Genomic DNA, 15,674 nt, shown 5'->3' with positions numbered 1-15,674 from the left:
CAGGGTCATTCACTTCCACCTTTTCAGGAAGGCCCACCAGACGGATGTTATTGAGCCGCAGGTGGTTCTCCCTTCATCCATTGGGCCCAGAACTCCTGTCGTCTGGCAAGTAGTGAATCAACTCTGTCCGGCAAAGGATGGAGAGTATCTTCCACTGCAGAGACCCTACGCTCCACCTCCTAGGTGCACTCACGCATCTTTTGGGTCTCATGTCGCAGAACAACAAATTCCTGCCGCATTTCATCCACTTTAGTCACCATTACTGATTGACAGGAAGTAAAGACAGCCAAAAGTTCAGAGAAGCGATGGTCCATAGCAGTCGCATCATAGACAGGCCTTTCAGGGGACTGCCGCTGGGGAGGAGTCGGAGATCCCTCAAACAATGACAGAGGTGGATCAGGAGTTACCCATTGGACGGTCCTGAGGGCCGCATGCACAGAGAATTTAGTAGAAAGCAGGGTTTGAGAACCAGGGACCTGGTGAGAAGGGCCACAGGAACACCATCCTCAGAGGAGGCACCCTCATCAGAAGTTGGCCAAGAGGCTTCAGCATGTTGTTTGGACTTCTTATTCCTTCTACGGGGGCCACCCATGACTAACAGGGCCTCACAGAGAGCAGGTAGAAAGGCACTAGAAACACAGTCCAGGTAGCACAGGTCACCTCTGTAGAGATAGCAGTCTCTAGCAAATGTAGAAAGCACCACAAGTCCCAGCAAGCACAGACAATCCACACAGGTTACTCAATGACTAAGGGCAAAGCAGCAGGCAGGACTGGCAATACTCTCCAGTAGTGTAGAGAAGAACTCCTTCAAAGTCCCTCCGGTCACAAGGTGGCCAGCAGTCTGCAGCAAGAAGCTTGGGAGGCAGGTGAGGTGCAGGGTAGTGGGAGACAGCAGCAGCCCAGGAGGACCCTTTATATTACAGGGAAGCCACACAGCAGCAGTCCGTCCAGGCAGAGGAGAAGCGCACCCCCTCACAAGCAGGAGACCACGAGACAGCACAAGATTAATGTCCACTCCTCCCCCAGCAAACTCCCGCCGGCTGCGGAAGTAACTATGGCAGCCAGGGGAAAAGAAGGCCCCACCCACATAGGCCCAATATGGCACCTGGATTCCTCCACAAGAACTGCCCAGGACTGGACCAAAGCCAAGGAGAGCACAGAGGTCTGCACTCCAAGCCGCCCGGGATCAGAAGACCACGCCGCCCAAAAGCAGCCACAGCAGACCCCACCGATCCTCTCACCACCGGAGTGCCGAGCAGCAGTCAATGGGAGCCGCCTGCTCATCCACCAGACACTGGAACCTGACTGGAAGCACCACCAGCAGCTCCCAAGCACAGGGGATATCCTTCTGAAGAAAAGTGGCCAGACAGGGTAGGAATTCAGGGCTATCAAAGCTGGGATAGCAGGAGCCCTCACTTAGTACGGCTGCTCACACCGGCATCCAGACCACGTCCTCCAATAATCATTCTTCTAAACATACATTGCATTGGTGGACACTGGCTGCTATCTATACAATGAGCCTCCTATAGGGCCATGTTCACATGTCCCGAATGTCCGCACGGAAAATCTCCGGGAGGATATTACGGAGACTGCTGGTGCGAGCATTATATGCTGGCACTAGGACCGCACAGGAATGGGCTCTCTCATAGACTGATATGCATTGTGTGCGGAATCCGCAGAAAGAATGAACGGGTTCATTTTTTTCTGCGGATACGGAAGATGGAATTCCCATGCCAGAAACATCTGGCCTGTGTGCACAGTGCAGCAGAGTCCCATTGAATGCAATGGGGCACTGCTGCTCTGGAATCTCCGGCAGAATTCCGCACAGAAATTACAGACATGTGAACATGGCCTAACCATGCATTAGAAGACTGAATCCTGAACCTTCTCTTGTGCTGGTCATACATTTTAGAGATTTAACCTACAGTGTGTATGATGGCCTCCCAACATCTGATGTTGTAGAGAAAAGAATAGGACGTGTTGGATTTGAACTGTCTGGTCCTTCCATTCTTAGTGAGATGAGCTGCCAATAGCTCTGCCAAGCTGGGTGGAGGGGAGAAATCTGGAGAGATCATGTTCGGACAAATAAGTATTCATCTAATCTAGGTGTATGGCCAGCTTTAGGCTCAGTGTCCAGTACAAGAGCCAGCACTGTAGAATCAGCCCACAGTGGTCCACACTTATATTAAAGGGGTACTCCTCCCCTAGTATCTCATTCTTCTCCCCAATCCAAAGGTTAGGGTAAGATGTCTGAATGTGGGGGTCCAGCCGCTGGGGACCCCGCGATCTAAGCTGTGGTACCCCAGACATCCGTTGCATGGAATGAACTTCGCTCCGTGCCGGATGACTGGCGATGCGAGGCGGAGGCTCGATGTCACTGTCATGCCCCCTCCCATAGACTTGCATTGAGGGGGCGTGGCTGTGATGTCACGAGCCTCCAGAGCCTCCGGCGGGTGCAGCAGGGAGACCGCAGGAATCCCCAGTGGCAGGACCCCCACGATCAGACATCTAATCCCCTATCCTTTGGATTGGGGATAAGATGTCTAGGGGCGGAGTGCCCCTTTAAGACAGAATTTGCAATACGAGTCATATAAATAAATCATAATCATGTATACTTCTGCACTATGATCACTTCTCTATAGTATCTCAAAGTGAAGACATTATCCTTTACAATTGACACACCTTTTTATGTACATATTTATATTATTTTCAGGAAATTATATAGATCATATTATCGGGAAATTAGTAAAATGCCTATTTTAGAGCAGGCAGAATTGCATGACATTTATTATTTTTTTTTAAATATATCACAAACAAAAAGCTAAATTAAAAAATTAAATAAAAAATGTCACCATACTTTCTCACATACACAAACTTAGGCATAGTACCGAGATATTACACTTATTCCAAAAATACAGAGATCAGGCAGAAATTCACATTTAATTACATTCAAGAGTAACAGCAATAAAACTATAGACTGTCAGCAAAACACTGAGTTCACAAATCACAGCCATTGTGTCATCCCACGGGATGATTTCAGATCTTAAAATATATAAAAAAAAAAAAAATGGTAGTTCACATTATAGCAAATATTAATATGCTTGTACATAGTGTTATTAGACAACTTTTCTGTTATTGACTTTAAGGTCATTCATCTGTTCTGCCTATAGATTTTGCCTATAACAGATCAGATATATAGGGTGTGATGTTAAATTAAAAGTTGTAAAAATGTTTTGTCCAGGTTAAAGTTATTTTTTCCCCATGACACTTCCTTCAGAGTATGTTATTTAAAGCAGATGTCCAGTTGTGGTCCAAACTTTATATGCTAGTCATCGACTAAAATAACGGTTTTGCCATTTAGTGGCCGATTTCAGCTCAGCAGAGCTTGGCTACCATTTCTTTTGGGAGTCTGAGGTCAAATATCCACCTCTGGTCTTCATCAGAGGTCCAAACTTTTGTTACTGCTGTCCCCTGTGCATTAAACTGCAACTAAAAACTTGTATGCAAGTGCCTACACAATATTATGTGTAAGCTTGAACAATTTATGTAGAAGTTATTTGGCACACAAAATGGTATTGATACCAAGTTATTTCCCTTAAAGGGGTTATCCAGGCTCCAGAAAGTTAAACAGATTTGTAAATTACTTCTATTAAAAAAATCTTAATCCTTTCAGTACTTATGAGCTTCTGAAGTTAAAGTGCTCTCTGATGACACGTGTCTCGGGAACCGCCCAGCTTAGAAGCAAATCCCCATAGCAAACCTCTTCTAAACTGGGCGTTTCCCGAGACAGGTGTCATCAAAGAGCACTTAGACAGAAAAGAACAACCTTACCTTCAGAAGCTCATAAGTACTGAAAGGATTAAGATTTTTTTAATAGAAGTAATTTACAAATCTGTTTAACTTTCTGGAGCCAGTTGATAGATTGTATATATATGTATATATATATATATATATATATATATATATATATATATATATATATATATAAATAAAGATTATATATATATATATATATATATATATATATATATATATATAAAGAATATATATATATATATATATATATATATATATAAAGATTATATATATATATATATATATATATATATATATATATATAAATAAATAAATAAAAAGTTTTTTCCTGGATAACCCCTTTAAAGTGTCCTTTTCAGGAGAAGAAAAAATATATAATAATAATAATTTACGGCCATTTACACAATGGAAATTACAAACAGAGAAATTCCACTCTGATAAAGCAGCCTCCCATTGTTTTCCATTGAATTTAGCAGCACCGTGCACATTTCCGGACTACACTGAAAGAACAAACATGTTCATTCTCTCAGCTGGATCCACTTGGAAATGTATTGCTGTCAATGGAGACCGAACATGTACGAGTGGTCCTAGAGCAGATTAATATCGGTGGATATACAGAATATCCACCTTAAAAAGTTATGTAGTGTGAATGGGTCCAAAAAGAAACATAATAAAAAGTGCAAGTCAGAAAGCATCCAAGTGGAAAAATAAAAAAAAATTACATGTTTATTGGCATTAAAAATACACATGGCATCCCAATAAAGTGCTATGTTTTGGCCCCCAATGAGCCTATCGGAAGCATGCAAGCTTTTTATATTAACTTGAATGCTATTAGACTTGCATTTTTTATTATACAGTGATCCCTCAACTTACAATGGCCTCAACATACAATAGTTTCAACATACAATGTTTATTTCTGGACCATTGTAACTTGAAACCAGACTCAACATACAATGTCCAAACAGTTCAGATCTCTGATAGACAGGTCAATGTTTAGAAGAACTGACCAATCAGAATGGGCATTTTACTGGTAAAACATCTGTATTACTGAAGTGTATTCACTGACTGGCTGTCTGGTAGCGCCCCCTACAGTACAGGGAGGAACTACAAGTTCTGTATGCTCCTTACCTGTGCCAGGGTTAGCTGCTCCTTTGGACACCAAGTAAGGGCGGCTCCATTTGGGACATTGTGTGTACTGTATAGGACCCTGAAGAAGCTTCTGTCCTCTACATAAACTATTGTTTCCCAACCAGGTAGCCTCCAGCAGTTGCAAAACTAAAACTCCCAGCATGCCCGGACAGCCAACGGCTATCCGGGCATGCTGGGAGTTGTAGTTTTGCAACAGCTGGAGGCACCCTGGTTGGGAAACACTGACCTAGACAGTGATTTACAGCTCCCAGCAGCTCTTTCTTACTTTTATCTATATTAGTTATCTACCCATTATTCTTTAATCCTCACCTTTTCCTATTTTTGATGACATTTTGGGGCTTCAGAACCAATTACCAGGTTTCCATTTAGTTACGGTCTCAACATACAATGGTTTCACTATACAATGATCGTCCTGGAACCAATTAATATTGTAACTTGAGGGACCACTGTATATATTTCAGAAGATGAGATTACTGGATATCTGACTTTGCATCTAGAGATGAGCGAACTTACAGTAAATTCGATTCGTCACGAACTTCTCGGCTCGGCAGTTGATGACTTATCCTGCATAAATGAGTTCAGCTTTCAGGTGCTCCCGTGGGCTGGAAAAGATGGATACAGTCCTAGGAAAGAGTCTCCTAGGACTGTATCCACCTTTTCCAGCCCACGGGAGCACCTGAAAGCTGAAGTAATTTATGCAGGAAAAGTCAGCAACTGCCGAGCCGAGAAGTTCGTGACGAATCGAATTTACTGTAAGTTCGCTCATCTCTATTTGCATCCTAAGTTCTAGAGTTATGGGTAGACATATTTGTGCTGTTAGACTCTACCAATCTCTAGAACCAGCCAGGAGAAAAAGAAGTAGAGGTCTGAACATTCAGACCCCGACTAATCAAGACTTGTCTCTGCGACACGTCAAAGATTTAAACTAATGACAGGGACACTTTAAACATAATGATTGTCCACAATAAGAATCCACAGTGACTAAAAAGTCACCTGTAGCTCAGATGTGCAGCAAAATACCTATTTGGAGTTTCCAGGCTGCGATATTGCAGTCAATAAGCAGTCAATGTGTTTCTGTGGACCGCAATGTTGCCAGTCCCATTCCTTATGCCATATGTTCCATTAGGCCATGGATGAAAAGCCACCAACATAGAGAATCTCTGACCTTGGCAAAACCCGGCCCAATCACGTTACATGGCCAGCCATCCGATTCAAAAGGCAACACTTAGGTTAGGTTCACACTACAGAATTTCCATCTGGAATTCCGCTTAGAAACCCCATTGTTGACAATGAGATTTCACTGCACACTACGGAATTTCAGCGGCGGATAATCTGCTGCTGAAATTCTGCCGCCAAAAGAATGAGCTCGCTCAATCTTTAGATGGAGTCCGCAGCAAAGATGGGGCAGGATGTAATGTCTGCATGGTCCTAGTGCCAACTGATTAAAGGGGTACTCCGCCCCTAGACATCTTATCCCCTATCCAAAGGATAGGGGATAAGATGTCAGATCGCGGGGGTCCCGCCGCTGGGGACCCCCGGGATCTACCATGCAGAACCCACCTTTAGCGGTTTCCGGAACCGCTGGAGGTCCTCAGGCTGAGTCCATCTCAACCACGAGGATGGAGCATAGTGACGCCACGGCTCCGCCCCATGTGACGTCACGCTCTGGCCCCCTCAATGCAAGTCTATTGGAAGGGGCATGACAGCTGTCACGCCCCCTCCAATAGACTTGCATTGAGGGAGCGGAGCGTGATGTCACACGGGGGCGGAGCCGTGACATCACTATGCTCCGTCCCCGTGATCGCCAGTAATCAGACCTGGAGTGAACACGCTCCGGGGACTGATTCTAACGGGATGCAGCGTGGAAGATCCCGGGGGTCCCCAACGGCGGGACCCCCGCGATCAGGCATCTTATCCCCTATCCTTTGGATAGGTGATAAGATGTCTAAGTGCCGGAGTACCCCGTTAAGTCAGCACTAGGCACACTCGGACTCTCCGGATGGAATTTTTTTTGACTGGGGCTTCCTCAGTGTGAACCAAGCCTTAATGCCATATTTCCTCCACAGCAGAGGTACTGAATTTAGTTTTGGGTCCGTAATGGATCTAGTCATCCCTACCTTACTCTGGGCCCTGCCCTGAAGCTGGCTCGTGGAGACATCAGGAACATGACTGGACATTGACATTAATATAAGGCACTCTTAGAATTGGGTGCTATGGAGAAAAAAAAAAAAAAAACTAAATAAATAAATCTAAGCTGGGCAATTCATTGGCAGATACTCTTGTATGTCTACATGTAATTTACCGAAGAACACTGGTGGCGTATATATAGTATTCATGAAACATTTACATTAATTTATAAATACATTAAAAAATATAAAATATTTGAAAAAACAAAAACAAACAAACATATAAAACAAAACCGTTTCAGGAATCAAACCCTTCGTATTTGCAGTGGAGTTGCTGGAATAGATTTAGGGGCAAAAACTAAATAGAAAACTTTGCCATGCTGGGAAATGATTGGCTCGTACATTGAGACAAAAAGGCTAAAACTTTTTCTTTCTTTTTTTTTCCCCCCCAGGCACACAAAAGTAAAAAGGAGGTGCTATTGTCTCCAGTCTACAAATGTAGAATGAGTATGCGATATGTCTTTACCGTACCGTATATATATATTTTTTTACATTTATATTTATACATTTTTTTTATATAGAATATAATTTAGTATTCGAACATGCAGTTATAGTGACAGAACCCACTGTACAATATAATACAAAGATACGGGATGAGGGATAAGGTTGCAGCTTGTTCAGGATAGGACGGCTATAAAAACCCCGCGCTTATAATGTCGCCTATATTAACCCCCTCCCAACCCCACCTTCCCCGCAGTGCTATAGACAACGGCAATGTTCCTCCAGCACAGCAGAGGTTAAAAAGCTCATGGCTACAATAGGATAGCAGACACAAGTAAGAGGAGTTCTTTAAGAAAAATAAAATTTTCCCTTGTATATCCTAAATAAGCCGTTTATGTAGCATAAAAAGCCACCAGGTATTTCGATGCAAGGAGCGGACAATGGTTTATATATGATATTTCTAAAGTCAAAGCATCATGCAAATAGCTGCATACACAAAAAAGCTTGTGGTATATAGGCATAGTCAAACATACATTCAATGTATGTGCCCCTGCAGAACATCATTCAGTGATGCCATGGCCTCTCGTCTAGGTCCCGAGCCGGCTCAGGTTTTTGGGCAACCACCCCAAATTTCCTTGCACCACACCAGCATGAATAACCATTACTAAGCTTGTTTTTTTACATGGAGATTTCAAAGGCCAGTAGTCTCCCAACTGTGGACCCCCCCACCACCACCACAGATGATGCAAAACTACAACTCCCAGCATGCTTAGACAGCTGTTGGCTGTCCGGGAATGCTGGGAGTTGTAGTATTGCAACATCTGGAGGTCCATAGTTGAGAGACCACTGGCCTAGGAGCTTTTAGGTTATGTTTTTACACGGCAGAATGTCTGTGCAGAATTCTGCATGGAAATTCCGCAGCAGAAGAGTCCCATTGATTTCTATGGGATTTTGCTGCACGGTTCACATGGAAGAATTTCCTCGCCAGATGTTTCTGGCACGGAAATTCAGATTCCAGAGTCTCTAGAAAGAATAGTCAAGTCTATTCTTTTTCGGACATTCAGCACATTTATCAACCGTGTGAACCCGGCCTTAGAGTTAAAACTTATACAGTCTGTGGATTCTGTTTACACCCCGGGCTTATGTATCAGATTATTTTGGCATTTTTCACTCAGGTTATAGCTCCCTAAACCAATATGGTAGTCTATATCTTCTTTGTAAATGTTAAGATTATAGAATCTTTCAAGATCGTTCTTTCGGTGGTGGAATTTTAGTGGCGAAAGCTGCCGCTAAATTTCCGAAGTGTGGACTGTGAAGCGCAATCCCATTGACAGCAGTGGGATTTTGCTGCACTGGAATTTCCGGGCGTAATTTCTAAGACAGACTATGATATACAAGAAAGACAATGAAGACAACAAATAATAAAATAAATAAGTGTATAAAAGAAAGAATGATAAAAGGGGTACATGTCACCTAGAAAAAAAATAAAATAAATTATATATTTATTTATTTATATATATATATATATATATATATATATATATATATATATATATATATATACATATATAATTTTTTTTTTTAGGATTGTAATTTATTTTCTTGCTCTGATCTTTTACAGTATTTAGAGATATGATTTACAGCAGCTACATGAACGTAGGAGAACATCGATTGGAACTCATTAATTGGCTTCTATGGTAGAGCTTTCTAGGCATGTTCTGTGACTTTTGCAGATATCATTATGCAAGGAGGAGGGGGGAGGGGAGTTCTGACCATCTATTGTGAATGGCATGATCCAATCTTATTGATATATTGGTGTCACCAATGTAATCCCGCCTGTGATGATCAAGCAGTGGTCTCTAACCTGCGGACCTCCAGATGTTGCAAAACTACAACTCCCAGCATGCCCGGACAGCCAACGGCTGTCCGGGCATGCTGGGAGTTGTAGTTTTGCAACATCTGGAGGTCCGCAGGTTGGAGACCACTGTGATAAAGGAGTAGACTGCTGATATCTCTACAGAACAGGAAGTATTAGCTTATCATTGGGCACAGTGGCCTAAAAACTGACAGATTTCAAGGATATTTTAGAATATAGATAATAAAATGGAAAATGAGAAAAAAAAAATGGAAAATTCTTTTAAAAGTATGTTTAACATTTTCAAGATTTCCCGATGATACATTTACTTTCAAGATGTTAACCAGTGCAAAAAAAAATAAAAAATAAAAATTAAAGGGGTTCTCCGGTGCTTAGACATCTTATCCCCTATCCAAAGGATATGGGATAAGATGCCTGATCGCGGGAGTCCCGCCGCTGGGGACCCCCATGATCTTGCACGCGGCACCCCGTTTGTAATCTCATTACCGGCGACCACAGGGCCGACGGCATGTGACATCATGCCTCCGCCCCTCCGTGTGACGTCACACTCCGCCCCTCAATGCAAGCCTATGGGAGGAGGCGTGACCGCTATCACACCCCCTCCCATAGGCTTGCATTGAGGGGCGGATTATAAACTGATTATACCGATTATAAACGGGGTGCCGCATGCAAGATCACGGGGGTCCCCAGCGGTAGGACTCCCGCGATTAGGCATCTTATCCCCTATCCTTTGGATAGGGGATAAGATGTCTAAGCACCGGAGAACCCCTTTAAGGGCTCAGGTTACCTAAAAAATAAAAAACAAGCCATAAATCACCTGTCTAATACCCGCTGATCCAAGAAGCGCCAATCAGCAGGGTCAAGGCACTGTAGGAATAGCAGCTGCTCACACAGGTACGTTTGGCATATTTTTTAAGGCAGCCTGAGCGCTTCAAAAAACATTTCACCAACACTGGACAGCTTTTTGGACAGGTTCTCTACGCTTACAGGTGATTCTGATACACTTTTCTATGACTGATAATAAACATTTTTTTTACTCTGTAGCCCAGATATTAGAAAGTGGTCCCAATCACTACTTTTTCTACACCTCTAAGCATACGTAACGGGGTTGTACAAAGTAGGAGGTCCCTTTAAAAGAGTTACTGTCATTAAAAACAACTCGTGACATGTCAATAGTTGTTAATCGCACCGGGTCTCAATCCGGAGACCCATTGCAATCGTGAGTTATTAGCTGGGGAAGCAACATTGTGTTCAGCTCCCAGGCCGAGAGATTCGTCCATTTTGTTGCATAGAAATCTATGTAGAGAAATGTACACAGATCTCTTGGCCCAGGAGAGGAGCGCAGTGCCACCCACTTATCTTGCTAAATAATTCACAATCTCAGTGGTTCTCAGGAGTGAGGCCCAATGCGATCAACAAATGTTGACATGTCTGATCAACATGTCCAAAGTTGTCTTTAGTAAGGCTTTAAGGGTACCAAGAGCAGCCAACATTAGTATCTCAAATATATGGGTTCACGTAACAGCACCTGTAAATGTATTGTAATGTAAACCAACCAGATATTTGCATTCTTTGCCGAAAACACTTTTTCCCGATGAACCTATGATACCATGAAGTACAGACCAATGCCATAGAGAACAGAAGCCAAGAGGTGGTGATGGATCAGCATTCCGATTTATCGGCAATGACAGACCCCACTGACTTCAGCGAGGCCAATCACAGCTGCAGTATTTTTCATAAAAGAAACTGTGCTACAGACAGCCCTTTCTTGCCATCAACGTATCAGAAAACTTGTTGAAAACCCAGACCAAACTGATGTGAACAGAACCCAATGTACTACTAATTTAAAACAGGAATCGTACACTTGTTACACAGGAAAATAGTCTAGGAAATGTAAGGTACTTTGACTAAAAGAAGTCAATTGCTTAACAACCTATGAAGAGGAGATACTAGTCAAACAAGTGTCTGACAGTAGCAGGTTCTCCTCTTCGGTTAATGCAGCATATTCGCTTTTTTTACATATCTGGTTTTATGTTACTTTTAAGTTACTTTATAACAGTATGCACTTTTCTCAATACAATCCTGGTTGCCAAGTTTTGACAGTAAAAATTGTATTCAGACTCCTGCATGATACCATGAACCGTTGTCTCAACTGAACATTAATAGCAGACCCACCAGATTGGCCTGCAATGCCACTAACCTCTACAACCCATCTTCCCATTTGATTGTTCCCCACAGCTAAAGACCAAAAGTGGAATGGTAATTTAGACATTCCTGCCATTACAAAGACATAACTAAGGGTTTTCAAGTCTTTTTGGAACATAAAAAACAACACTGATTTGGATTTTCATTAGAAATATACAGTGACGTACACAACATGCATTACAAGAGGATGGGTAAATCACTGTTGCAGAGATGGCAAAGCCTGGTTACTATCTGCTCAGTTTACTGGATACTTTCACCTCTCGGACAGAGGATTTTCCACGGTTGGATTTACTCCCTGTAGAGTGGTAAGTGCCACCTGGTCCCTTGGATAAGTTCTTACTTAGTTTGCTGCAGCAATAATCTTGTTGACAGGACCGTCTTGAAGAAGAAGAACCAGAGAGGGTAGGCGGAGATTTGCTACGGGCCACGTACACAGAGGAGCTTTTAGGGTCATGATGATGGGGCCTTCCAGCTCTGGATGAAGAAGAGCTATTGGTACGTGGTAATGATGAGCTACGCGGTGAAGCACTTGGGCTTCGTCGGGGAACCACAGGGCTTTTGGGAGGAGTTTTGGGGCTGTGGGGAGAGCCTGGGCTTTTGGATTGGGAAGAACTGCGTGGCTTTTGAGACCCTTTCTGAATAATTTTAGCAAGACGGGAGAGCAGGTCCGAATCAGAATTACCGCTCCCCAAAACCTTGTACCTTCGTATGCTACAGAAAAGTAGACAAAAGAAAAAAAAAAGAAGACATAAATACAACTTTATAGTGACAAGGGAAACCATATCACACATTTATTTATTTGTATCACTCCCTACAATCATTTTACATTAAAATATGCAAATATATTATATTATATATTTGGGCCTACTAGATAGAGCCCCAACTGGAACCTGCACTATGCAGATAATATATTGGGCCTTTTGATGATACCCATCACTTTACATTAAATGCAATCTACGCATTCTTTATCTACATAGTGATCCTGTAAGGTTCTACCTTGTTTGGAAGCAAAAGTATCAGTATAACTTAATAGTGCACAAAATGGTAATATTCATGATAATAACGTTATAAATGTTTTATCGTAGTTTCTCTTACCGTGCCTCCACTCCAGGTCGTGTGGGTGGTTTTCCAGGTGGTGGCCTTGGAAGGAAAGGAGTTGAAGGAGCACTGCTGATCTGGTCGTTACTTGTCCAGGATACAGGGCGAGGGATCTTACTTCTCCTAGACTGGGGACTGTGAGATGTTACAGTTCCATCTTCAGATTGCCGGACGTTAGAATCAGAGACTGTTCTCGGAATGAAGAAGACTTCTTCCTCAGATAAACGTACAGCTGGCGGTGAGGTCTTTTCCTCCACAGACTTATCAGAGGCACTTGAGAAGTCACCGAAAAATGACTTAATTTGCCGTTTTTCCATTAAGAGCCTGGCAAGATCTGTCTGATGAGCTTTTTTCAGAAGAAGTTTCTCCTTCGCAGATATTGGAGAGGACGATTCTGATGCAGAATCAACCTCCTGGGCCAATACCGGAATCCTGCTATGTCGAGTTGGAAGAGAAGACTTTGTGTGATCCTTTTTGGACTGCTGAGAGCTATCGCTAAGGTCCAACTGCTGTCCGTTCTTTAGGCTTCTTTGATCCTTATCACTAACTTGGTCCTGTAACATACACAAGCCGGATTCAATGCAGCCATTAGCAGATGCACAATTTTTATCTTGGTGATACCCATTTTCCTGAACCTTTTCAAGGGAAGTCCCTGTAGGCACTGCCACATCAATGTTTTGTGGACTCTGAACTGCTTCCATCTTTATTTCATGAAGATCTGAGAGTTCATTTGGCACCAAGCATGAAGTCCTGGTCTTTGCAGACTCATGAATATCGGTGACTGCACCTTCTGGGGTTTTACACTGTCCAGGAGAAAGCCTAGGAGGATGAAAACTCTTGTTTTGTTCAGATTTGCCTTCACCTAGAGAACCTGAATGAGAGTGTACCGGCGTCCCTACACTTTTCTTCTCATTTGGCATTATGTCATAACCATTGACCAAGTCTTTATTGCCTGAATCCATTTCTTTGCCACTTGTTTTATTCTCTAAATCTGATGCCTGGTTTCCTTTGTTAGCAGCAGTGGCAATAGCATCTTCTGTCGTCCCATATTCTGTTGGATTCTCATGTGCTGACAACATTTCTAAGACGTTGGAGTCTCTATCTCGTTTCTCTAAGGCTGGTCCACAAGGGAAGCTCTCTGAAGCAGATTGTGTTGATGTAACAGAGGGTCGCGGGATTGTCATCTGAATGTACAGAAGTGGTAAAATAAGATAAAAGATAAAATAAATGAAACAACTAACAATGTGCATTAAGTATTTTATGTTTTCATCCAGTACTAACAGAACAATTTAGCAGTTCGTATTCCTGTATCTGTGATTTAAGACTAAAAGGTAATTAATTTGCCTAAAAGGAAAAGATCACACGTACATAGAAAAAACAAACAAACAGACAATTGTATAAAAACATGCTTTAAAATCAAATAAAAAAAAGCAACAAATAAAGAAACAGGAGAAGCCCACTTTGGAAAACACGTTGGGCATTCTTAAATGCACTTTGGTAATTTTTTCCAGGTGGCCTAAACCACAATTCTGCAGCCAAACAGAATACAGTGGGCTGATGGATAATATGTATCCTGAACTGCTGGTCTTGTATGTAGGATGGGGACATTCTTCAACCAGAACGCAAAAAAAATTAAAATTGTTGCAAGATTTTTTTTATCTGCATTTATTGAATGGAAAGTAAATGCACTAGAAATGCATTTATACAGTGATCCCTCAACTTACAATGGCCTCAACATACAATAGTTTCAAAATACAATGGTCTTTTCTGGACCATTGTAACTTGAAACCAGACTCAACATACAATGTACAGACAGTCCAGATCTGTGAATTGTGTCAATGGCTGGAAGAACTGACCAATCAGAATGGACATTTACACCTGTACTACTGAAGTGCATGCACTGACTGTCTGGTATCGCCTCCCTACAATAAGGGAGGTACTACATGATCTATACTACTCTTCACCTTTGCCACGGTTAGCTTCTCCTTTGGTCACCCGGTAAGGACGGCTACATTTTGCGTGTACTGTACAGGACCCTGAAGAAGCTCCTGCCCTCTATATAGACCAGTATTTCCCAACCAAGGTGCCTCCAGCTGTTGGAAAACTACAACTCCCAGCATGCCTGGACAGCCTTTGGCTGTCCAGGCATGCTGGGAGTTGTAGTTTTGCAACAGCTGGAGGCACCCTGGATGGGAAACACTGGCATAGACAGTAATTTACAGCTTCCAGTAGCTCTTTCTTACTTTTATATATAAGAACTTGCTTTATCTGTATTCGTTTCCTACTTATTTTTCTTTAATCCTCACTTTTTCCTATTTTTGGATGACATTTTGGTGGCTTCAGAACCAATTACCAGGTTTCCATAGAGTTCTGGTCTCAACATACAATGGTTTCAACAGACAATGGTCGTCCCAGAACCAATTAATATTGTAACTTGAGGGAACACTGTATTATATTACTGTGTGCATTATGATGATTGCATTTATACTAGACAGTAGGTGACATCACTGTGGCTTCTGGCAGAGTGTATCCTAACAGGACAGTGATAAAAAAAAAATCATTGCCGAGGATCTCTCTCTGGTGGACCCAACATGTCCATCTTTAAGACTAGCAGGTAAGTAATACTATGTTGTCATTGGAAACTGTATGGCCAGCCAGAACTCTTTTTGGCAATAATAGCTAATCTTTGGGGCTCCAGGGGCTAGATCAGTGGCTGGATCACCAGGGCAGTTGTTTTTACAGACTGGGTTGCCTTCACGATAAAACCCTATGGTATACAAGAATGAATTACGTTTAGTGTAGGGATGTGTTTTATGGACTATAATACAAATTTAAAATAAAACTAAATAGATAAATAATAATAATAATGTGAAGTAAAGTGGTGTAACCATTAGTCTTATATA

The 15,674-nt window shown here is 42.3% G+C and overlaps 2 protein-coding genes across 5 annotated transcripts in view; both read right to left on the bottom strand.

Moving 5' to 3' along the window:
- Positions 1-9,048, bottom strand: part of CDAN1 (codanin 1) — an 87,671-nt gene extending 78,623 nt beyond the window's left edge. The window contains exon 1 of the mRNA XM_056545832.1: positions 7,083-9,048. Within this exon, the coding sequence (XP_056401807.1) occupies positions 7,083-7,148 (66 nt within the window). The 5' untranslated portion in view covers positions 7,149-9,048. The remainder of the gene's footprint in view (positions 1-7,082) is intronic.
- Positions 9,049-10,210: 1,162 nt separating this feature from the next.
- TTBK2 (tau tubulin kinase 2) overlaps positions 10,211-15,674 on the bottom strand; it is a 106,310-nt gene continuing 100,846 nt past the window's right edge. For all 4 annotated transcript variants that reach the window (XM_056547112.1, XM_056547110.1, XM_056547114.1 and 1 more), the window contains 2 exons: positions 12,769-13,955; positions 10,211-12,384 (listed from right to left, as the gene is read on the bottom strand). In XM_056547112.1, coding sequence (XP_056403087.1) covers positions 11,901-12,384; positions 12,769-13,955 — 1,671 coding nt within the window. In that variant the 3' untranslated portion in view covers positions 10,211-11,900. The remainder of the gene's footprint in view (positions 12,385-12,768; positions 13,956-15,674) is intronic.

The sequence above is a fragment of the Hyla sarda genome, chromosome 11 (genome assembly GCF_029499605.1).
Source record: "Hyla sarda isolate aHylSar1 chromosome 11, aHylSar1.hap1, whole genome shotgun sequence".
NCBI classification, from domain to species: domain Eukaryota; kingdom Metazoa; phylum Chordata; class Amphibia; order Anura; family Hylidae; genus Hyla; species Hyla sarda.
This window is presented reverse-complemented; position numbering and strand designations above follow the sequence as displayed.